Source organism: Larimichthys crocea, chromosome XXII, assembly GCF_000972845.2.
Source record: "Larimichthys crocea isolate SSNF chromosome XXII, L_crocea_2.0, whole genome shotgun sequence".
NCBI classification, from domain to species: domain Eukaryota; kingdom Metazoa; phylum Chordata; class Actinopteri; family Sciaenidae; genus Larimichthys; species Larimichthys crocea.
The window spans coordinates 15,400,321-15,426,523 of record NC_040032.1 but is presented as its reverse complement, the minus strand read 5'-3'; the positions used below and the strand labels follow the sequence as shown (position 1 = coordinate 15,426,523).

At 39.3% G+C, this 26,203-nt stretch overlaps 1 protein-coding gene across 3 annotated transcripts in view; it reads right to left on the bottom strand.

Moving 5' to 3' along the window:
• Nucleotides 1-2,214: 2,214 nt before the first annotated feature.
• Nucleotides 2,215-26,203, bottom strand: part of gabrb4 (gamma-aminobutyric acid type A receptor subunit beta4) — a 190,779-nt gene continuing 166,790 nt past the window's right edge. For 2 of the 3 annotated variants that reach the window (XM_027273251.1, XM_027273249.1), the window contains exons 3-10: nt 22,450-22,517; nt 20,764-20,984; nt 13,238-13,320; nt 8,546-8,683; nt 6,164-6,316; nt 4,616-4,872; nt 3,876-3,965; nt 2,215-3,560 (exon numbers count right to left, since the gene is read on the bottom strand). In XM_027273251.1, the coding sequence (XP_027129052.1) occupies nt 3,186-3,560; nt 3,876-3,965; nt 4,616-4,872; nt 6,164-6,316; nt 8,546-8,683; nt 13,238-13,320; nt 20,764-20,984; nt 22,450-22,517 (1,385 nt within the window). In that variant the 3' untranslated portion in view covers nt 2,215-3,185. The remainder of the gene's footprint in view (nt 3,561-3,875; nt 3,966-4,615; nt 4,873-6,163; nt 6,317-8,545; nt 8,684-13,237; nt 13,321-20,763; nt 20,985-22,449; nt 22,518-26,203) is intronic. The other variant, XM_027273250.1, reaches the window with a different exon arrangement.

The window sequence follows — 26,203 nt, the reverse complement described above, 5'->3', positions numbered from 1 at the left end:
TACCAAGACCTCACTCATCTGTTTGAGGCTACATTAGCCGCTACTAACATAACAAAACACTGTCGTAGATTTTGCCAATATGTGAAATAAAAAAATATCTGATATATATCTGGTTCTGCTGCGTCAGTTTTGGTGCTTTTTTTGCAACAGTTAATGCTAAATCGGTGGAGTCTTCATTTAAAACCAAGGTGTGACAACAACTGATGCTACTGTGGTCAAGTTCAGTGAATTTCAGTGTTAACTCACTTCTGTTTGGCAACTTTTGAAGAACTCTGCATTTGTGCACTATTACATATGCCACCGTTTCAGTCGTTACTCTCACCAGTCACATACAGTATAATACTGAATATATTCTCTCTCTCTCTCTATATCTATATCTATATATAATATATATATATATATATATAATATATATATATTATATATATATATAATATATATAGATCAGAAATAACACAATACAACCTGCCTCAGGGCTTGGAAATAAAATGTTAACCTGCAGGCCATTTCCCCTCAATATTCGCTGCTACTTTTAGTTCATTGTGGCACTTGTTGACTCATTTTCTCATAAATGACGACATTTTTTTTTTCTTTCTTTCTTCACATTTAAGAGTAATCACTATGTTTTGGTCATGTAATCCTTTGGACCTCACAGTCGACTGAGAGACAAACAACAGATTGTTCAAGCTGCAGACAAAAACATAAAACTCAAGCTCAGTACATCCTCCTGTTAACTCTCACCATTATTTTTATGGATTACTGGATATTTTAAAGGAGATCTTTTTCTTTTTTTCTTCTTCTTCTTCTTTCCCTTTGCTTCTACAGTACAATGACGATGATGCATAAATGTTTAAACAGAAAAGAAAAATACTAAAACTCGGATCACAGCTCGGGCCACATCACTGTACAAACTTCACTATGACTTACGGAGACAAATTGGTTTCTCATCACTATTCCTTTTTGAAGACATCTTGTGCATACTACACCCTGTGCTCCAGAGGGGAGTGGATATTTCTCATGATAAACTCATTACATTGCAGCCCTTCAATCTTCCCCTTGTCCCCATGTGTTTGCGTATATGACAATTTCTCCATCTTTTTCCATTTGTATGTTTCTCAGGGACCTCTCTGAGCTGCTTATTCTAATGAGCCTATCACTGTTCTTTTTTTTTGTTGCTACAGGACCCAATGATAGATTTGGTTGTGTAGGTTTTTGCTCAGAGCCTGTTGTGAAGACTTCACTTGAAGCTAAACAGGCATTTTTTTGTTTTTCAATTAGTTTTTGTCCTCCCTACAATATCCACCGTCCGTCTGCCTCAGTCATCTAATGCTCTGGCTTCATCTTTATTTCTTTAACTTTTACTTGTTGGCAGATTTCGATTCCACATCCTATAAAGATTTCCAAAAAACAAAATCAAGGTCCTACAATATTTTTTTTGATGAACCTGAGCACTGGAAATGCAGTGTGTGTGTGTGTGTTTGAGAGCAAAACTAAACAATGATGCATATGGATTATAGGCCTTTTGGTCGTCATTTCAATTCATGGCTATTTATCACACATTTCCCTCCACACCCAAGAATCACTTGCATCATTCCTGATTAGGCTGATGTTTCGGATCCTCGGGGTTCCGAGCGTTTGTGTGACGGCACTGATTGAGTTTGAGTGTGAAATGTTGAATTCCCCCCCGCGTCTTCTGCCCGATCATCAAATAATCCTGCCTTCAGAAAAAAACTGCGACTCCAACACTGAAGAAATGCTCAACAAACAAAAGAAGAATACTGTATACTGAATGACAACTGGTTAAACTGCAGGGCTGATATGTTGACTCTTTTTGAATATACATGTCCTCACATCTTCACTGTGGAATAATTTTCAAACGAATCACAAAAGCAACTCCCTGCCCCACCCTCCCCCCGAATTACCTTTAAGCAAACACAAAGCAGGATATGACGTCAATGAACTCTGCATCTAAAGAGCATGTGGATCAATCTATAGGAGGAAATAAACAGTACAAGTATACTTTCATGAGCATCTGAATGATAAAATGTTTAGAATATGTTTTGTTTTTTTCACACAATCAAAATGAGTAATGCATACCTTTGACTCTTTTATCTCATAATGCCCTAGCTCTAGAACATGTTCTGACACTCTCTGAAATCACAGTATTTTTCAAGACAAAATCATATCTACAATAATCAGCACTTTGTTTTTAACCATAATGAAAAAAGACCCCCAACCCTCCCCCAAGGACGTGTTTTTTCTAAAAATAACATGAGAAGAGAAAGGAATACAAGTTTGCGTTGACTCTGGTGCGGGAATGCGGCGGTCAAACATCCCATCCACACGGCCCCACTCAATGGAGACCATTAGGCCAGAGCTGATGTCTGATAAAGAGAACGATATCACTTCAAAAAACCCAAGGAACAACACATAATCCAAACAAGGTTGCTGTACATAGTAGAACCGGAGATTTCCGTGCATGTTATCCATGGGCAATGGTGGTGGTGGTGGTGGGTAAAGGGGAGGGGTAGTGTTGTGGAGGCGGGGTGGGTCTGGTGAGGACGGCGGGGGGTTTTAGGGGTGGTGGTGGTGGTAGTAGTAGGAGGGAAAGGTTGGGGGGGTGTCAAGGATCTCACTCAGCTGATGCCTGAACAGACGAGCCACCATTGATTTCATGAGCTGCAGTAGAGGATTTTTGATCACAATAAGTATCAATAAAAAGTCAATGGGACTCTGAGACATCTTTTCTCTCTCAAGAGCTTTCACTTTCTCTTTTTTCTTGTTTTTTTTTTAGCAAAAATATCATGCAGTCTTTAGTTCCAAAAACCCCTGTTGGGATCTCGTGTTTGTTTGCTTGTTTGTTTGTTTGTTTGTTTGTTTGTTTGTTTGTTTGTTGGTTGGTTGGTTTGTTTGTTGGTTGGTTTGTTTCTTTCAGGAGGAAAAAGAAACTCAAAGCCTTGAAATTCTTCTCTCACAATTATTCTTAAACATTCAAGTCATCCTATTAATACTTTGTACAGCAGAAAGGTCCTTCAGATTTCACATGTGTATATATAAATATAATATATAGAAATATGCATATACATATGTTCAACTTGTATATGTGTATACATATTTTGGAACTGTATCAAAGCCAATTTAATGTGCTCTCAAAATATGGCCCATGATTCCTAGTGGGATGCACATCAATTCACATAGTACAACCAGTAGATTAGGTTGAAAAATCCAAAGGTGATAGGGAAAATGACCCGGGACCACTTGTCAATGGTGCTAACATCTGACAGGTTTGGGATTTTCAACTTGAGCTTGGAGGAGCGTCGCCGTAGCCGACAGTTGGCCCGGCTCCGCATGGCGCTCCGGTCCAGCGAGTGGTGGCTCCGGTCCAGCGAGTGGTGGCTGAAGCCATCTCGGGGCGCCATCGGCTTCCTGAATTGGACCCCGGAGCTGTCGAAGGACATGACTGAATTCCGAGAGTCACTGACGCTGCTTCCCACGTCAGAAGGCATCACTTCGTTGTTCATTTCCAGCGTGGTGAGGAGGATGTTTCCGTAAGCATCCACCTGCGAGGAGTGGAGGAACGACACTGGGGGTCAGTGAGGGCTGAAATGTAGAGCGGTAGCCCCAGATTCCCCTAATAATGAAACTTATATTAACCCCCCCTCCCATCCCAGAAGCTGTCAAGCTAAAGCAAAATGTAGGGATGATATGGAACGTCATTTCTTGCATGCAACAAATAGTTAACAAAGAATACCTTTTTACAGACATCTATTATTATTTTTTCACTTGCACAGTAATTGTAAGTAATTTTAACAGCCTTAATCATTTATCATTGTGAAGGCTGGCCTACAGCTGATATGATTTCTAAATACATGTACCCCAACTTTTCTTTGTTCCTCGTGATACAGATTTCTTCGCTGTGTAAATGACCTGAAGGTGTTGGTTTGAAACGGCACGGAAATGGAGTCCTTGCAATGTGAAAGGAAAATGAAGAGAACATTAAAACGGCTATAAAATTCTGGCAAATAAGAACATTTTCTCAAAGGTTACACAATGCATTAAGACACAGAGTTAACAGGAACAACTTTGAATAAGCATTTAGTACTTCACACACGAAAAAACAGGGGGAGGGGCTTCATTCAATCTGACTGTTTCAGCATCTGCCGGTGCCAAATTGTTAAACTGCCAACGCCCTCTCTTTCTTATGCGCGTCGCATATTTTTGTCCACTTTAGTTGGAAAATAAACATTAAAATACAAAGTAGCAGAGTGAGAATGAATGAAGCCTTACAGCATAAACATAGACAACAACCTAAATAAGAAATGAGAATGTTAACACCACTGTTGAGCTAGATGAATCGCTATCTCAATGAAAAAAGGCTATGCTCGATAAAAAGCAGTCAGTGCTTGAGGGAGAAGCAATGGATGATGGTTGGTGAATGCATATTGGGCCGTGGTGGCATTAGTATGCTTCTGGAAGATTACTTAAGGGAACACTATATGTGTCTTTGGATAAAATGACTAGAAATCTTATGTGCAGAACATATTTGTTTTGTACTTGATGTCTGACTGACACAAAGAAGTAGACTAAAAGAAAGGTAACAGATGAAGATACAAACCTGTTCCCTCAGGGGCTTCTCTTCATATCTTGTGCGCTCGTTGTTGGCTTTGTTCAGCCTCTCATTGATTTTCTTCTGTTGCGCAGGGCCCCGGCCAAAGAACACGTAATTTACAAAGGCATATTCGAGCAGGGCCAGGAACACAAACACAAAACAGCCCATGAGGTAGACGTCGATGGCTTTCACATACGGAATCTTTGGGAGAGTCTCCCTAAGGTGGGTGTTAATTGTTGTCATGGTAAGCACCGTTGTCACACCTGAGTACAGCAGCACACACAGAAACAAAGAAGAAGAAGAAGAAGTCAACATTTGCCAACATTCACCAATGAGACCGAGGAAGTATTCAGATCATTTGTTTTTTGTAAAAGTAATAATACACTGTTGCCCATAAAGATGGAATCATTTTGTTTTCGGACACATTCCTCTTTCTTTTGCTATTTATACACATCAGGTGATATGTTCGGAGAAGATTGATCAATTAAGTTTTGAGAAGATACACTTTACCTATCGAGAATAAATCACAATGTCACAATCATTTCATGAGAAGAGGTAGCTTCCAGCTTTATGGGCAACGGTGTATACTGTAAAAAGACCTGCATTAAAATAATAATAACTTTGAAAAGACTGTTCAAACTACAGTCAGCATGATGTTATTATTGTTATTCCTCCTCATGCATAAGAATACAAGCAGCACTTCAGTGTTGTAGCTGGTAAAGTAAAGCAACTAATTTATATACTGTACATGTTTGTATACATGTAACTATTATTGTTCTTTTATGATTTTATGTGACAAATAATTTAATTTAACTGAATATATAACAATGCAACATATTCTGTAAAATGATCTGAATCTGCAGCAGTAACTAGTAACTAATCAGTAAAAAAAATTTTTTATTAAAATATATTTCTAAAGATTTAATAAAATGTGGCAGCCGAAGAATGACAGGAACTTGGGGGGAGAGAGGGAGAATGACATGCAGCAAAGGGCCACAGGTTCAGAATCGGTCCACGACCCCGCTGTACAAAGGACATGGAGCATACACTGTATCAAGTGAGCTACCAGGATATAGCGACAGTTTTTAAAAATTTGGTTAATCCCACAATAATGTTTTCATCTGTGAACTTAGGTCAACTTGTTTGCAGAGTCTAGATGAAGTTCAACTACCGTTTCATAGGATCTAAGGCCTGCAAATGTGTCATTTGTCAGAAGAAATATGCATCAATATGCACGACTATCTGTGTGTTACTTTAAGGTAACTGGGACACATCTGTTATATTATGAGTAAGCTTGTCTCTCAGGCTTACTCATTATATGTACTCATTGTTCCGTATTTCTGACATCAGTGTTTCTGCTTTCAGTGTTTACACGGCACTATTTGACCTGTGTGAACATCACACGCGAGCGGCGCAATGTAATATGACTGAGCAGATTATAAGTAATGTGGCTGATTCAGGAAACAGCGGACATGTTGTTATTTCCTGTGATAATCACTGGATTTTAATGAAGGCGGGTCGAAGTTTAATAATGCAGCAGTGGCTGTGTCTTACCCAGGGCCACCCGAGCTGCAGAGGCATCATAATTGATCCAGAAAGAGACCCAGGAGAGGATGGTGATCAAGATGGAGGGCATATATGTCTGCAGGATGAAATATCCAATGTTCCTCTTAATCCTGAAACTCAGCGAAAGTCTTGGATATGAACCTGGAAGGAGAAAGGATGGAGTGATGCTTTTGGGTTAAAAAAAACGAGCAGGGCAGAGTGAAAACACATCAGTCCAAAAAAAAAAAAGGAGGAGAAAACGTTGGCACAACTTAAGAGTTCCAAAGTCTGCACTTTGACAACGCGCAGGGTAGTCATTTCTCCATTTGTTCAGATGGAGCACTTAATTTCCCCAAAGCGATGGATTCCTTTCCAGGGACAAGTTCGATTCCAATTAAACATGGCAGAAAGTCGCAAACACGGCAGATTTTTCTGCAACCCCCTATCTCAGCAGGCAGCTCCAGCATCCCTCTGAGAATTGTCACAGAGAGCTGCTCTGCTTTTCTTTCGCACTTTCTCTCTGTCCTCTAAACATTACCAAAAGGGCATTATAGGTGCATAATTGAAACGCATGCCTTCACACTAAAAGAGGAAAGAAAAATAGACAGTGCGCGGCTGCGAACAAAGTCGTTTCGTTGCACATTTTGCAGGAAAATATCAGCTGGTTGTGCCAAAACATTAATTGGTCTTTTGACTGCACTTAAACAATCACAACAATACAATGCTGATGCGAAAAGAAATATAAACATCAAGCCAGCACCTCTCTGCTTCAGTTACAGCTAGATATTTACAAGGTTGGAAACAATACAAATTGCTCTAAATATAGTTAAATCCCATTCTATGTATTCTATCTACAGTTTTATCTCCAATACGTCACCAGAGAGAAAGAAAAGGGCTTCAGATAAGCGTGATGGTTTTAATCTAAAAGACTGTTTGCTATGGGGAACACACAATGATGAATGACCTCATCATCTCCAGGTGCCTCTAAATCTTTTAATGAATCGATACCTTAGCATACGTACTTCATCAAGTGTGAGACAAATGCCTTAGATCACCCAAGTACATCCCGGATTAATGGTGGCAACAAATGTTCACGGATTTCATTAAACTCAAAACATGAGAATTACACTTAAATTTATCTTTCGCCTTCCTGTTACAATAGGGGGGTTGTTTATGGGGTAGCTGGGTTCAACTAAAACAAGAATACGGGAACATTCACACAAAGCTTTTCAATTACAAAACATCAGTTTTAGTTGTTTTATCTGACTTTTTGTTCAACTCGACTGACGGTCGGTGTGCCATCCACATACAGTATACCAGAGTTTAAATCCAGACCTTCTTGTGGGACATCTTAAAAGTAATACATCTCAGTCAATTGTTGAAAGAACTAATCGAATCTTTACTTTTTTCACTCTCTTACCAAAACTTAAAAGAGAAGATCATCTCCACTGTCATGTCTGCGCCCTAAATATGAAGCTGCATGAAAGCTTATCTTAGCATAGAGACTGAAAACAACACACACACAGGTAGGCTGGACGAGTCAGAAGGTAGAAAAAAGATCCAAAGAACCACCAGCACCTCTAAAGCTCACCAATTAACACGTTATACCTCGTTCCTGGAGTCTGCCCTTGTTGCCTGGCAACCTCACGTGACAACAGGACTACAGGAAGTCACTGTGTCAAATATAGGCACTCCACTCCTTTTGTTTTTTACAGTTCATTTTCATACACTTCATGAAATATAACTCTGAAGAATTGGCGAGAAGTACTAGATGCTTTCCACAGTTTTCATTCTTCAGGTTTAGCGTACATATATGAGAGTGGTATTGATCTTCTCATTTTAATCTCAGCAAGAAAGTCAAACTGTAGTTTTACAACAAATAATAGTTAAAATATATAGCAACAGAAGTGAGTGCTGTTTTATTGAATTATTAGTCTGTAAGCAGCTTTTTAATGTTTCAGGTGGTGCCATGTCAAGCCGCTATACTACTACAAACTCTTATACTAGATGATACTATCAGGTGGTAAAAAGATATAGTGTCTATATGTTTAGCATGTAAAAACTCAATTTGCAAACTATCTCCCAATAAAATATAGGTACGGAGAAAGTTGCACAAAATAAAAATACTAAAATCCCCACAATTCCTGTATATTTATTGTACTTGTGAGTAAAGATTTGGTACTTCAGTTACACAGATTTTACAAATCTGCTGCACTGAAACGGAAATTGTCTTTCGACGCGACTCAAATATCATCATGTTCTCCACAGTGACAGTGACGCATTTACTGGTGACACGGAGGTGTTTCTCGAGCATGTAAGAAGAATTTTGCGTATGCAGCAGGCACCTTCAGACTAATTAGGTTTAAAGCATTTTTATTACAACAGCCTTACCTGTAGTAAACCTGACCGCCCTGGACACCAAGCGGATGTCTACGATGGAGAACTGAGGTAACTCTAATTTGTCAACTCCCGTCACAGCGTCGTCTCCTCCTTGCCAGAAGAATACGATGTCATCTGTGGTATATCCGTCTGTGTCAAGGTCAGGGCAAATCCAGGGGAGGAGAGGGGGAGAGAGGAAAATAAAACATGTAAGCGTGATGAAGAACCAACCATTAAAGTTAACCGTGTTTCTATTTAAAGTCTGTTACGGGAGCGTGAGTAACGAGTGGAGGTCGCTTGGACAAATCAAACTTAATCTATGAACTTCATGTCGTATTAAAGTCATATGTTTCTGCAAATCTTATTTCCTTTGTACACAAAGAGCAAAATGATGATTTATTATTTATCAATATTGTTTTAACTGACCACAGTTTTTTAAATTATGAGCTTCTACCAAACAGTGGACATGTTAAATTGCATTGCAAAGCATACTTTTAATAATCTGCACGATGTTTTCTCTATTAAAGTGACATTTTTTTAGTTACACATCTCTTTATGGACAAGAATGCAATGCGTAACACACAGAAATAAAACATTTTACAATGTTAAAGAATTTTCTGTGTGGTGAGTCAACAGCACAACATGTTTTAATGGATTTAATGGTAATGGATCCTTTTTTTTTTTAAGGTTTTTTTTCTATGAACCATCGCTGACTTGTATTTCCTTCACTACCCTTTGGGCAGGAGTTGCACAGCACTCAGGGATCAGAGAGAGATTTGTTGGTGTCCACAACTGTTATTGTGATTATTATTGTTCACGCATTAATACAGCCCTGCTGTACTGTACTTACTGATTAAATATTCTATGAAATGCATAGCTGTTTTTGCAAAAAATTGTTCACAAACATACTTTTTAGGGTCGTATTAATTCACATATTTTTGCTCAATTAGACCTGTAATACTAAACAAAAGTTTTAAAAAAAGAATCATTGGCTGTTTCTGCTCATTACGTCACTGTATAAACGCATGAACGCACATTGGTGCCACGCTTGAACACTCTCGCTGCAGTTCCAATAGTGATAAATGGGCAGACCACTCCTTCATCGCTCCCCTCTCAGTTTCACAGGTTATCAATCTGGGTGATGGAGGCCCCAGTATGTTGGTGTGTCGTGATTTAGCTAATGCTTAACATGTTTTCAAGGTCAGAGTCGCTTATTTGCATGCAAATTACATTCATGTTATGCTAGATTTATAATGGACCGGAGCTTCTTTTGCATATGTGATTGAAGTTCGTAGGTTACAAAAGACCTACTATAGTCTGTTGCTCTAACTAAACTGACTCTGAGCCCTTTAGCTAACGTTAATCTATTGTTTTTTGATGTGTTGATCAGGCATTTGGTAGCCACAGCAGGAAATCACACAAATCTGCCTGCATCTCATTTCCCAGCATGTTGTTGTGTTTCTGTGTGTCTTGTCTATCTCTGTCTGTGTCGCTGGGAGTGGCCCATCATCCAGTGGCTCATCATCCAATCAAATTCAAGTAGAGTCTGGATTCAACCTTCCAGACTCTACCAGATAGATAACATTTAACATCTAGCTCTGCCTTGTTGACACTCTTGTTTCTGGAAATCGGCCACCACCAACCCTGCACCGTTTGGATCACCACCTGATGCCTACCTTCCCTTGCACTATTCACCCCTCTGTCTTTCTGAACTATACTAATCCCACAGTTGTTTGCACTTACGTTATACGTAAGTCAATTGCAATGTTAAGTTTTTCTAGAAGTTTCTGAGAGTAATCAGAATCAGAAATACTTTAATAATCCCAGGAGGAATAGCCATGAAAAAAAATAATTATCCTCCAATACAAAATTAACAATCAAAAGAGGCTTGTAAACATGTCATTTGAATATGTGATATTCCCATTACATTAGCCATTATTAGCCCAGCCAAGTAGCCTCATAATGAGCTCTGTAAAGTATACCTATAATCATCTTTGGATACCATTTGGGACCCATAGTAAATAAACAAATGTGCACATTTGGAAAAAATCTATTATTTGAAGTGTGTTCTTTGCTTGGTAGAGACAAGGTCATATGGTGTAGATATGCTGGGTTTTGGTGTGCTTCTCCATGCATCCCCCACATATTTCAACAGAACTGGCACCAAGCAGAGTATTAGAACATTGGTATGATGATCAAATGACCCTTTCTTCTTTTTAGTGTCTTTGGAAGGGACCCACATAAAAAAAGTTCTAGTTCCTGGGATTTTTTCTGGCTTAGAAAACTGCGTGCTAGAGATGTTTCAATCAGGTTTAGTTAGGTACAACAAATCTTTCAAGACGGTATCACAGCTCAAAATGAAGAAACGCTCTGCCATGATCAGAGCACAGTTAATATTTGATACAGTTTTACTTAGACTTTAATTTCTTGTAGATTTAAATGTTGCTTTAGGGATTGTGGGAGGGTTTAGTGAGAACATTTCTAAGAAACCGTCCTGTTTTCTCCGGTAGGAGCATTCAGCAGAAGACAGCACTAAAACTAAAAACCCTCCGTGCCGAAGACTTAAATCTGCCTGTTCTCTCAACCTGCAATCACATGCGGCACTGTCCTGACTCCTAGTGCTATATCGCTACATGCATTACTACCTGCATGAATATTTATTAACATGTGTCACTTGGTATGGCGCTCCCACACATTCTCAAACGGCAGTGCAATTGAAAGTGACCATGGCGGTAGATTTATGTCAATAGGCCAGTATGCATTCACTGCAGAGCAATTTCTCAGTCCAGGAAGTGTAACTACATTTCACATTCTACTACCCCATGTCCAGACCTGGTTGGCATTAAACTCACTAAGAGACCAGGATTCATTACCATTAAATCTCTCTCTGAGGTTATAGGGTAAGGAAATGTGACATTGTCCATGAAATTGAAACAACTGCCTGCCTAATCAATCAAACTGATGGTTAATGTGCATGACTCCCACTAGTGTGAAGCATTCCGGGAGCATAAACAGCAGATATTCTTGCAGCTTTTTAATTCATGGCATATCCATATTTCATTGCCTACTGATGTCCCAGAGGGTAAACACTCTGCACTTTTATCTTGAACAACAAGAACCACAAATATCTGGAGTATTGAGCAAGTGGGTTGATTGATGGGGCGGTCAATGAAAATGATCAGGCAAATACAATTTTTAATTACACCACTAGCACATTTTTTTCTCCTGGATATTGATTTATCTAAATTAAACCAGAAACAACGTCAGTTAAATGATATCGTGTAATATCATAAAGTCTGCATTTTTGTTTTATTCCCCGCCCATACGTGTGCACATATATCTGCTGAAAAGAGATACACATGGAGATGACAGATTTCCTTTAAAGAGTCGAGCTTAATTTTATGGCTGAGAGCTAGATAAGAAGAAGTTAGCTTAGCATAAGAAGTGGAAACAAGGGGGAACGGCAAGCCTGACTTCCTACCAGCGCCTCTAAAGTTCCCTAATTATCATGTTATGTCTTGTTTGTTTAATCCAGATTATTTCTTGTCTGATTGTTTTGCCATCATGCTGAGGTTGCTTGGCAACCAGAGACTGCAGATCTTCTCATCTAAATATCTGTAAGAAACCAAATTAGCAGATTTCTTAAAATGTTGAACTATTCCTGGACATTAAATTTATCAAAATTAAACCATTTGTGGGGGTAGACCAGAAACAACGTCAGTTAAATGATCGTATGTTTGTACATATACCTGCTTAAAGAGGCTTAATTTATGGCTGATCATTGGATAAGAAGACTGATACCTGATGAAGCGACAGCCACAAGACTGTTGGGACCTTAGATTAGATTAGCATAAAGAGTAGAAACAAGGAGAAACAACTAGCCTTGCGCTCACTAATTATTACGTTATATCTTGTTCGTTTAAGCCGGACTATTTCTTGTCTTGTTTTGTCATCGCTTCAAGGTTACTTGGCAACCAGAGGCTGCAGATCATCTCATGTAAATCTCTGCAAAAAGAAAACAAATAAGCTGGAAGAACAGTTGTAGATAATGATACGTTACTTTATCTGACAACAAACTGCTACCGCAGATACTTCTTATTGAGCCAGATATCTGGAGATCTACATACTGACCACCTTGATGAATCACTCCCGATGAACTGAATCAGGTGCTAAATGGCACTTAAGCAATAACTAATTAGAGCTCCCTTGTTAGTTACTTATTAATTAGCCGCTATGTGTCTCGTGTACGAATCATTTAAATTATTATTGTGCACGTGTGCTAATGTTAAACTCGAGGGTTAAGAGCCACATCGAGGGTCAAGTCAGGTGCCTAATATTAATGTTATCATTTTGCCTTCAGCATTCAAAGATCCAGTGGTGGCTCGGTCCATCTGTCACACTGAGGGAATAGTAATCAATGCACATCAGCAAAGCACCGTGATTTCTTCTCTATTTCTCAAGGCAGTCATCAACTGCGGAGGTAAAACATCTGACAAATGGCGCACATTGGAAAAGTTGTCAAATATTTCACTAATGAGTTCTCTAAATTAAATATATTTACCCCCCCGAAAAAAAACACACGTTGGTAACATGCAATGATTTCAAGATAGTGATTAGCCAGTATAAACAGCTCTCTGGCAATCATGCTTATTGCGTTTGAAGCTATAAATTCAGTGTGAGAGTAACTTATTTCTCATTACTCACAGCTTTCAATTTCCAGGGTGCAGTTCTGTTCATCAAGAGGGTACCTCCTCAAGTCCATCATGCAAGCAGCAGTGGTAGTTATTCTGCAAAGAAAAGACAGAAACAAAAGTTAGGTGGCATCAGAAAGACGTGATAAAAATGATCCGTTCTTGTCAGAGCAGATCATTTCACTCCCGCAAATGAACGAACGGGTTAAGAGAGAGGTCATGGGGTGCAAAGACTTCGACATGTCGCGGAATATGATGAACCACCGGTGTGCCTACCACTTACTCATGCTGCACTTTCAAAGTAATTATTTTGTGGTTGTTTGTTAAAGACATGAAAGCGTCGCAGAAGTTCAATAATCCATGGCTTGCTTTTAAGTGTACTGTACATTATTGTGAGGACATTTCGCCAATATCTTGAGTTGAATGTATGTAACTTCAAAGCACATTCATTTGTTCCTTAACCTCTTAAACCTTTAAAGGTTCATTGGAGCTGGAGAGTCCGCCTGCTGTGAGTGGAGCAAACCATTACTCTCTTATGTTTAAGGGGGATAGCTTATTTCTTTGACTATATTTCTTACTTTTCTAGAAACTCTTAAATATAATTTATTTTTTATGTTTCTGTGAGAAGCATTTCCTTTCATATGGATCACTAACTGTCACTTACGGCATGCACGATTTTGTCAATGTTCATTATTTATTGCTACTTCCCGAGATATGCATTTCTGCCGGATAGGTTTGGAAAAAAATGTATGCGTAGCGGTTTATTAACGTCAATAAATCCAGTATAGTGCAGGGGGAGGAAAAAAAAACAGCTTTGGCTACAAATTACACGTGTAGGGGTCTTTGGCATTTAACTGAAATATTTACCGTTGCAGCACATTTTAGTAATTACATTTCTGCTGTTCATACCAGCTGCTATGTGTTCATCATACCAGCTTTCATTCGCTTACTGCCCTCCTGTGTAAATGAAATAGAAAAATTCATTTTCAGCTCATCATCTCTGTGTCAGAAGCCACCAGCATGTTTCACGGGGCAAGTTTGATATGCACAGTGTATGTCTCTGTGTGTCTGTTAGAGCGCGATGAGACTCGTATGTAGCGTTTTGCCCTTTAACGCACATTTCACATTGTGGATACATTATTAATGATGTTTTAAGTCAAAGCCACCACTGCTGCTACAGCCTGTGGTTATGAATGTACACAAACATCTACAGTACCTAAAATTAGTAATACGGTAGATAATAAGCTGAAAATATATTGCTTGAACACAGAGTTCGTAAATTGGTCATGGTGGGATGAACAGAGCGCTGTCGGCAGGTAATTGGAAAACAAAATATGTTCTGCTAAAGCTGATTGGGCCAGATAAACACATGTGGGGCCTCTGGGTTTATGATAGCAGAAGGCAGCAGAAGAGTAAAGAGAGAGAAAAAAAAAAGCAGAATGTGTGACAGGTATAATATATTTATTATTCACAATGACACTGAGCTGCATTCTGCTGCACAAGCATTAAGCTGCTCAAACTGCATTCTGTACTGCACCTCCCCGCCGCCTCACAGTGCTCCTCATGCTCCGAGCGTACAGCAGAGCTACTGCTGGTACACACTGTGAGGAGATAACATCATGCCTAATTACATTAATAGGAGAGGTCACTTGGCAATCATGATTTTCCAGGCAAAACACTTTTTCCCCCCCTCAGTAATGTTTCTCTTGTAATACAAATAAATGGACAAGTTTTGGAATTAACAATGTAGGTGATGAAAAAGGATCGATGAGTTTTACAGTCAAGATTTTAAAGTCTGTGTAAAGTAGGAATAAATGTGTTCTGAGTTTGTCAGACCAAAGAAGAAAGTATCATTAACCACTTAGACATATTTGAATGAGTAAAAATATAAAATAAGTTTAAAAAAAAGCTTATTTATTTGTAGTTTAACTCTCATAAACTCGGTTTGATGGCTCCAAACGTCCCATTTGATTCAAATATTACTAAATCCTGATTTGTGCACAGAAGTGTGTGACATCATCTTGTACCAACTGAGCTCCACCCACTTCAAACCAGTAAGGAGAGCAAAAGAAAAAGAAGAATTAGAGAAATCTTTAACGGTAAATATCTAAAAATAATCTAACGTTAGTCATAAAAAAATGTCTTTATGTAGGATCCCGTCATTCATAGTAAAAGACTGACTGAGAAAATACACTTTCAGGATCTTTAAGTCTGATGACAGGGAACTACAAAGTCAAATCCAAAGTTGTTTCTTACTATATGCAGTGAAATATGGAACAAACTAAAATATGGAGAAACCCTACAATGTACTGCCTGAAACCTCAAGTTGTAGCAAGGTCCCGAGTCCTCTGTGATCATGAACAGGAAGACATATCCTGTCAAGACACAGTTACTGTTTTTTAAAGACAATACCCCGGTAGCATCGTGAAGCAGTGAGCAGCAGCAGCAGCAGCAGCAGCAGCTTTGAGTATTGGACAGAAATGGATTCTTTACCCCTTGGCAGATATATATATAGAGAAAAAAACCCCACTACGAATAAAATTGACTTTATGTGTGACAGTTAACAAGTGAGGAGAGAATCATCAATGAGCAGGCACGGGTTAGGACGGCTCACAGCGAGGGCCTGGGATTTGGAAATGTCAGCAGATGTAGGTCAGCAACTTAAGAGTCCCCCCAGAGATGGTCAGCAGCAGCCTCAGACCTGAGCAGGCACTGCAGTCCGACAGTCCGACACTCAGCAGTCTGTTTACTTTGTCGAGTTCGACGTGATATGCAATATTAGTTGGTTTGTATTTATTTTTTTTGGTCAGACTACTGTGAGACAACGACGTCGACAAAGAGTTTGAGCATCTTCTGTGAGAGTCAAAGGCCAAAATTGCTGAGAATTATTGCAAGAGCTTACAAGAGAAAAGACACTTTTAATTCACAATTAAAGGTGCATTCCACTTCTTTTTAAAGGCCGCTCTTGGCTTTTCAGAGCATGCATCGTGCCAGCATCACATGACGACCGAAAGCAATCTGAAGGTGGATCCAAGAGGCTCAGCACAACAGACCGGGAGGCTTTCAGATATGTGAGCAATAGTCCTGACACCTACACAGTCTACTGCTGTATCCTCCACTGTGAGGTAGCTTGCTTACTGAAGAAGATCAGAAATACAACAACGTGGTTTAATAAACGGAGGAACATGAGAGTGCGGATTCACGGGAATGGGAAGAGAGAAAACACCATCTGGTGAAAGCTTAGCTCAACAAAGCCCTAAATGCTCTCAGGACACTACCAAAACTGGATTGTGAATTCACTAACGATGATTCAGCCTCTCAACTCAGTGGCAAGTTAGACAAACCCGCTCTATCATACACACCCGGCTGGACACTTTCTACTGACACCGACTTCTTTTATTGATGTTTGGAATGACTTTGTTCGTTTGGAACACCCAAATACTCTCCTGCACCGCTCAGCAGTCCTCATACCCAGCACTCCACTCTCTCCTAGCCACATAAAAAATAAAGGTTAAAATCTGGCTACAGTATATCTCAAGTACACAAAAATGACATTTTAGGCAAGGTTTTCAATAACAGCATAAATTCCAGGGAGGCCGGTGGGGGCAGTTTTCCAGATATGATAAGAATTTTCATTCCTCCATCTTTGCACACAACTAATAGTCTCCTATCTACTTTATTTACATCTCATTATTGGTACAGACTCTTTACTTAAGTAAAAATACCACAACACCGAGTCCTGCATTACAAATTCTACCTCAAGAAAAGTACAGAAGTATTCTGAGCAGTATATACTTTAAATATCAAATAGTAAAAGAACTTGTTCTGCATCATAATGGACCATACATTATTTTGTATTGTATTATTAGATTATTCATACTGATGCATATATTCATAAGCATGCAGTTATTATTACTGTTGGTCAAGGTGAAGCAGGTCTTGACTATTTTATATACAGTTCAGTATTTCAGTCCAGTAGTGCCCAATCTCTGGGTCGGGGCTGTCCAAAGGGTCACAAGATAAGTCTGTGGGTCGTGAGATGATTATTGGGAAATAAGAGAATTGTTATGATTATTTTATATAATTTTATCCTTTTGGATCTCTAACAATTATTTAAATGAAAGCATCCGAGGGAGTTTAAAGAGAAAATTGTTCTTTGTAGGTGAAACTACTGACAATTCCTCAAGCCAAAACAGTTGGGAAACACTGGTCTAAACCTCACATAAAATGCTTTGTATCTTATAAGCCTAACATATGTAAAGTGGTGTAGTAAAAAGCACAATATTTCTCTCTGAAATGTAGTGGAGTAGCAGTAGTAATTTAAATTGCTCAGGTAAAGTCGCTCAAAATTGTACTTTCTTGAGTAAATGTACTTGTTTCCATCACTGGTGGACTGTAAGGAATCTGTCAATATCAATGCATTGCAATATGGAAAATAACTATAAACTAAGTCTATCACTTAACAATTTCAGACTTTAGATCTCTGAACGTTCATTTCTTTGTGTTAGCTGTGAAATACTAAACTGTTTGTCATTTTGTCACTCAGTATCTCGCACAATGCTCCTGATTGCATACACATAACCTTTAGTTTGTAGAAAAATTGGTGCAATCTTAAAAAGTTGATGCAATGTGCTCGGTTAGGCCACAGAACAGAGACTGCAGGTACAGAAAATGCTCATGTTCAACGCCCAACACGAGACCAGCGGGTAAATAAATGAAGACGTAGATCTGAAGCAGTCAGCTTGTTCTTAAAATGAATACAAAAATAGAAGCGGCTGATCAACAAATCATCTCAGCTCCGATTTAAATCGCTGCAAACATCAGGAATCAAAGTAAATAAAGTCTAAAAAAAAAAAAAAAAGGACAGCATCAGCACATTTCACAGTGAGCGCACAAGGTGCAGCAGTGTGTGTAATGTGATTGTCTACAGTTTGCATTTTACTGTGCTCAAGAGTTGCACGCAGAGGATGAGTTCAAACAGGCGGTCCTCACAATAAAATGCACTGAAGGCAACAAAGCGGTCAAACCTGAGAGGGGCAACATTCAAATGAAGTGAACTGAGAATACGACATCCACTGTAAAAGTTACATCTGTTCTTCTAGAAAATCACATGTCCACATCACCCTCGGGCAAAGTCAATCATTTTAACAAAGCCATTTAATTGCGTGCTAACAGGAGGCTTGTAAAGGTCCTAAAATCACCATTGCATGTAGATTATCCACTGCTTCTAATTACTGTACACTACTCCAAAAAATGCTCCGTAGAACAGATCCAAAGGCTCCATCTGCTTTTTTTTTTTTACCAATACTGCAGTGGGTGATGATAACAGTAAACCCCTGTGCAGTGTGCTTGGAGATGAGATGTTGGAGGAATGACTGATCCTAGTGTCCCTAGCAACAGTCTTAGCTTTCTGATTCATGCAGGCACGAAGCCAATAGAGGTGCAACTGCAGGTGTAATGCCATTTTCTTCTGGCACGAGTCCATTTTACTATGTCCGTGCCTGCTTGGTACTTTTGCGGGAACCGGGATGTGCTGAAGTACGTAGGCTGAGTGGAGCAGCTGGGAATGTTTATTCAGATCAGGTGGCGCAGTGTAATTTCGGTACCATTTTGGCATGAAATTGATCATGTTTCCACCTGCTTTTTTTGCTGCAGCCACAAATATGCGGGCATATAGAGTCAAAACAGTCATTTTAAATAATCAAAATGGGCAGTTCTTACTAATAACGTTATCTATAACTGCTTGTAGACATAACTCAATCCTGTTAGCCAGTAAACAGCATAAGAAGATGGAGGAGAGAAGGTAATTTGATTGGCTTTTATTGAAGCACAGCCCAACGGTACTTGCTGATAACCTATTCCTATGGCAAATAACTCCGAGCTTGAACTTCCAAGTCCAGCTGTGATTGTCACAGAGGGTAAAGGACAAACCTCAAAGATTCATCCAGCCAGCAGACACTTGCGTCGTGATCTTCAGCAGCAGTGAATTTGCATTTCTACTAGTTTTGCCATCATATCTCCTTGGGTGTCAGCGTCAATTTAGTAATTCTGAGTTTCTGAATACTGACTAACGCATTAATAATTCATTACTTCACAAGATCTACACCTCGTCGCTGCCATTTTCTTTTAATCATAGAACAAAAAACACGCTCCCGGTTTCTTTGCTTCCATCAAGCTACTTTATTTAATGACTTGTGTTAAGAAAAGCAACAATCCATTCTGAGTTTGAACAAACCTCAGGACACTTTCCTACTTTTAGACATCCCCAAGGGGGTTAAGACAGACTGAATTGTCTGGTTTGTCAAAGTGGTGTGTTTTGAACGTTTTTAAAGCCTTTTTAGGTCAATGAATTTTGAATTTAATGCACCAAAATATTTCTTTTTTTCCTGAGTCATAATTAGAACTTTGTAGACTATTAACTTTATAAATTAAGCTTTGTAGTCTTGTTCTTGTTGCCAAAAATAAATCCGTCATAACTCATCCTGCTACAGGGCTAAACACTAGCAGAAGTGATCTTGTTTTTCTGGCGCTGCATGCGATTGCACGTTAGCCAAGTTTTCACTTGGTATTATTATTGCCACATGACAGAGGCATCTAATTAAAAGTTATTGTGAGTATGCCTGACTTCAGAAGTCTACTGTTGGCAAATATCAACGTCAATCTGTTTTTTTTCCTGGTCTAACATTTCAAGTGTTTGCTCTTGCTCTCGATTTCTATACACTGGCGAGTCCATCCATCCGTTTCATGGAGGGATAACATTTTTTTCTGTATATACATTTTTATTGTCTTGCATTATTAAATCTTTTCAAAATTAGAATAAAAAAAAAACATGAAAAATCCATCCATCCCTTCTCTATACCGCACCACGTTTCTGTTCTCCCAGCATGCTCTGGGGAAAAGGCAGGCAGACACTATAAGGTTTACCTGACCCATTTTGTCTGTGCACTACAAGAATAAAACTAGAGACACAGACATGAATCAGGTCTAATAAAATATATTAATATGAGAGTATGTACATTATGGGCTACTGTAACAATAGTGGAGTCAGTGAACTAGCCACCATAAGAAAATGGTCATACCAAGCAGCAACCTCTGTGGCTGAAGTGCCAAAAACTGCAGTTCATTCAAATTCAAATGCCCACTTGAGGCTGGCTACAGAACGAGTCAGCCTCCATAAGCCCCCATGTTAAAATGTCCAACTTCACAGCAGAAATAAACATGTTTACAGCCTGGTACAAAAAACTGTTTTGGTCTTTATAGCTAATTTTCCAATCCAAGACAACAGTACTGAGATTATATTAAGACTTTATGCATAATTAAGGATTTAGGAGACAGCAGAGAATAGATACCACGATGATGACCAGAGCCACCACATTCTGAGCTCCACAATGACTCTTCAGAAACCTGTGGTTGGGTAAACCAAACAACTAAAACAATGCGGTGCTGATTAGCCACCTATTGAAAGGATGAAGTCAATGCATATAATTAGAGATATGTGTATACATATGAAACACAAAGCAGAATTTCCACTCTCCTTACCTCAGCCCGTATAAGACGGTGCCATCAGGGTGCAGTCGGATCATACGATTTTTTACTGTCACGCCGTGAAGAAAGGACTTCTTGTCATTAAGGAAGTAGGTGTCAGGGAGCCAAAGCTGGTCTGCTACACGGTTGTCCAGAGTCAGGTTTAGTTTCAGCTCACCATACGCCAAACGCTTATCTCGCCAGCTCTGCTGGAAATACATTGTGATGGTGTAGTCCTGTGGAGGAGGAAAAAAAAGAAAAACACATGAAGATGTACATGAGGTCATGAGCTACGGTAACGATTTAGCAATTTTTTTGCTTTGTCTTGAGTTTCAGAAATTGTCCGATTGGTTCATCAATCTGTGAGTAAAACATGAATGTGGTGTGTACTAACCAACATGGAAATATCACAATTTAAAAATCTCTCTATGCAGTGCTTCACCACAATGTCATTTAATGACTGTTGATAACCCCATAAAAGAAAAATGCATCTGCTACGAGGGCACAACAGACAGATGTGCAGCAAACCAATAAATACAGCTGTGCTAGTACTCCCGTGTAATACTGTATGTAACTGGAAAAGCGCTCAAGTGGAGATATACAGTCTGACAGCTAATGCATCATTGCCCCTCTGGTCAAAGTACTGTAGTCTACAGCCAGACCCAGGAAAGATACACATACCTACACAGTCCAACAAATATTGTGTGCTTTAACAAAAGGCATTTTAATGAAAGGGGAAATTCATGTCAGATTATTTTTAACCGTTACTCACGATTCCTGTGTTTGCATGACGCACGTTCAGACTTCTAGTAACCGTTACATTACATCCTATTTTTGTAATTAATGATACATAGTGTTGTTGTTTTGAAAAGTAGGAGAAATGAGTGAGCGCACAGCTCCTAATGGACGCTCAGCCATACTACAGTACCAAGAAACAAATCAAATCAACCCTCTCAACCGTATCTGTCATTAAAAACAAGCTATTTAAAATGCAGATTCAGGCAAAGGCGCTCTAAATTGGTTTGGCAAAAACACCGACAATAAAGCTTTACGCGACACTTGACTGTCAACAAAAAACAGAAAGCAGTTACAAACATTGTCGTTTTGTGTGTTTTTTTATGTCTCACCCCTCATCAAATTTAAAATTCAGGCAACATGTGTTGTCAGTGCGCATTCATTACACATTTTGATTCATCGTTAATCAAAAACGTTCCTATGTTCTCACCCTGAACTCGTGATTCAATCAAATTGCACACATAATTTCAAAAAGAGTCTGCAGTGGGAAGACGAAACACAGAAGCTACTTCGCCATATGGGAGGAGTGAGCTTCGCTGTGAGTTATGATGTGCGCCTGCATTCCTGACTGCTCTCAAGTCTGTGTCAGAGCAAAGGAATACGTGCTGTCTTGCAGAGTACAAGTACAAATCATTCAAAACAACAAAAACTTTTCTATTATTAGCTTCTATATTTGTTATTTGTATATTTATTGTCAAAATCAAGGTTTCAGTCAGGATGCCCACCACTACCACAGACACTCTGTAGTGGTACCCCCGGCCTGGTTTGATCCTTCAGTCCAACAACCACAACTGGTGGTGTTTGTGGGTGGGAAGCCAGTGAGGGATCAAGAATTCAAACTTTGGTGGGGACCAAACAAACAAACAAAAAAAAACAAGACACATGACAAAGAAGTTTGTAACTTACCATGTTTACTTCTGAGATGGAGTCGATGCTTGCTATGTTGATGCTCATTCCTACGATGACTGGAGGACCTGAAGGAACAAAGGAAAACAGCTGTCAGTAAAATATCACATAAAGGATAACTACCGCACTTTGAAAGCACTTTTCATCTGCACCAAGAAATGTACATAGAAATAAACATGTTTACAGCCTGGTACAAAAAGCAGTTTTGGTCTCTACAGCTAATTTCCCCATTCATGACAACTGTACCGAGGCTAAATTCCTATATAACTCAATTGCTATATGCACCCAGGCTTCAGTAAGCCCACTTCACATCCACCAACGATCCACTTCTTTGCCAGGTAGCACTACCAAAACGGCGATGGCCAGAGCCACCACACTCTAAGCTTTTCAGAAACGACAGATAAACATACGACGTCCATTCTTTACATCATAATAAACACCCTAACATAAGTAAACTGGTGCATTTTCACTCATGCACATGTTATGTATTATTTTTGCATGATCATCTATGAAAAAATACCATTTTAAAGCAAACTACGGGCTGCTCTTGTCGTGCGCAGTACGCCAGTGACAAAGCAAATCTAAGGCTGCTCTTGCCGCTTAGAGAGTACAACATGTAAAACAGGAAATAAAGAGCAGTTATTCTCAGAAGCTTACGAAACAACACTGAGAAAATGAATGCACTCATCCATACTAATTTCTAGGCTGGCAATTCATGTACAGGAACAGGAGAGAAGGGCAAACTGTGCCTTATTTACATGATTACAGTACATGCTGTAGACATGTAAACATCTATGCACATCAACTCCCTTACATGTACAATAAACACTTAGCCCACTTTAATATTCACACAACTCTGGGTTTACAAGGATTATCCATTCACAGTGCCCATGTACCCACAATCCCCTTGACTTCTGTGTCGTGTGCGATCACACAGATATGCATACTTCACCATCTGTATCCGCTAATTTTAAGCCGGTAACCTAGAGGTGATTCATTTTGTAGTTGTCTTTGGTGAACAGTCAGTAACGCTGAAGAAGCTAAACGCAGGACTGCAGATTCAAAGTTTTTCTTCCTTATTTTTCACCTTTTTCTAGCGAGCAGCAAAATAAAGAAAGAACTGGCACCCGGCGCCCGAGAAGCTGCTACCGCAGGCGCTGAACTTTGAGAGTGAACAGCTGACAGTGAATCTCAGTGTTTTCATTATTACAAATACGTTCTCTTCCTATACATTTATAGTCCTAATGTTATCCTCAACAACCCTTCCCGCTCCCCTCTTCGCCTCCCCTTCAAACCATGTCAGCTTCACATTGCGCCTGTGAGAATGATCAGTCCATAAAATATGAAATGCTGACACGGGGAAACAGAAACAGTTCAGTGATCGGCTCATGTGGCAGTGCTGAATCGGTGTATTCAGATAACGTCCCGTGGCATCACTGTGAAAACGGCATTAGCACAAGGGTCATAAACGACACAGAAAACACGACAATATGTACTTCATCAAGTGTATCATTATCATACAGTCATTGTAGACCCCTCTCTCTCTCTCTCTCTCTCTCTCTCTCTCTCTCTCTCTACGTCCTTTCAGTGACTCACTGAACAAATTAAGGACAAAACAGATGACGAGAAACGTACTTAACGGTTTTCATACCGTCCTGTTCAGATGGGTTGTTTGTTCTTTGTCCCTGTACATTTGTTTTAGATCTCTTTGTTTTCACATTTTATCTCTTCTTTAAAACTTTGCAGGACCCTTATTCCCTACAAAACTGCACGACTGGACATCCATGAGCTACATAACATCTGCTGGAAGTGGTTGAAGCTTATTTTTTAAGGTCATCAGCAAGCATTTTGTAATTTCTTGGTAATAATCTGATGTAATTAGCATGTTTAAGGGTACAGACAGTAATGGGCCACCGTGACTCACAGAGGAACGGGGTGATTCATTCCTACGTTCAGCTGATTGTACCACACAGGTTTACAAAATAGATTTTTTTTTTTTTTTAAAGTAATCAATCACTTGTGCACACAGTGTTTCTTTGACCTGAACTTTCCCTTTCTTCTGATTCCTCTCAAAATACGACACTTTTAAAATGCAAAAAGGATGGAAAACAGATCTCGACAGTCACTGGAGACAGCAGGCAGTCGTGGGAATGTTGCATGGTTCAGAGCACGTACAGATTTCTGACAATGTATTTAAATTGCTAATATAATCCTCATCTGTTCAAATACCTTCACGGCCCTGAAATAAAGACTATATGTCTGTAATTTTTAATTGGATATGGCTAAAAATAAGCTGTCAGTCTCGTGTTTGTCACTGAAATAACAGAGAGTATTGTTAGAGCTGGCTTCAGTTAGAGCATGGCATGAACTATTCTATGAAATAAGTCAGGGATGAGTTTATCTTTTCATAAATTGGCCCCCTGAAACTCTCACTTTGATGGACAAAACTTCATCAGGTGTTCCTTTATTACATGGTGGTTTTTACGGACAGAATATTTCAGTCCAGAATAAACACAAACTAGAGTTGCATGAAGTATAATAGGGTGCAAACACCCAATGAAAACCAAATTCTCCCGTCGCTGTATAATCCTTAAACAGGTGGTTTAATGTGTGTTTGTTTGCATGCTTGCTCAAGCTTTGACACCCCCCCCCCCTGCAGGGCATGTCGCCAGGATCCCAATAAATCATTTTATGTCTTATTTACGAGCGATGATGTATCTCTTACCTTAAGCACTGCTCTCTCAAAACCAAAATAAATAAATAATAATAATAAAAATGCAATGAATATACACTGACATCCCTTAACTGCACTTCCTTCACCCATTTTAATGCATGAATCCACCTATAAGTAGCTGTTGTGGTGCACATGCATGTGCCAAGATCAAAACCAGTGGACAAATTTTGACGGATGTGAAGGGTTTACAAAAAAAGTCACAAGTGTGATGTAGAGACTGAATTTAATATCAGGGGATGGACGCAAATTTTATGAACAAAGTAGAAGTGCCAGCAATACCAGCTGATTTGATTTGAGTAAATGGATCATTTTTTGGATGGATTAATTATCTTAACTGGACCGTTTGGTTAAAGCTTTAATAAACCTCTAAATTAGAAAAATACGATCATAATTCAGCCTTTATTTGTAGGATCTGCGCCAAACGGAAAGATGTACTACCCTGTACTATCCTATACTATTAGGGTCAGAAAATACTCCAAAGCCTGAAGGGAGACAGTCGTGACTACTCGTGTATGACATCACAGAGTTTCTATTGTAAAACTGGAGTGAACACTGAGCGTAATATTACACATAACGCAATGCAAACTAACATATGAGGGTATGAAACTGACTCTAAGACGCACCCGGATTCATGAAAATGACACAAAGAACCTTCCTGTGGTGCACATGTCGGTTAATTATGATATTTCACTTCAAATAATGGAACTAAAATATTAACCAGCAAACCACTTGGCTAAAAAGGTCCCATCTATCCTCTTTCTTACATTCTGTAATCCTATTTTCTTCCCCACCTCACTTCTCCCCCTACACTAAATGCCCTGAAGCTTTGTCATATTCCCTGACCCATCTCTTTCTGTAAAAAAAAAAAAAAGTAGGGCCATTTTCCATCGCACTTTGTGAAGGCAACCAGTAACAGTTTTCCCCAGAGATGTCAAAGTACATTCGTTTGCTAGATGAAAACAGAAAGCACCAAATCTCTCTCTCTGTCTGTCTGTCTGTCTGTCTGTCTGTCTGTCTGTC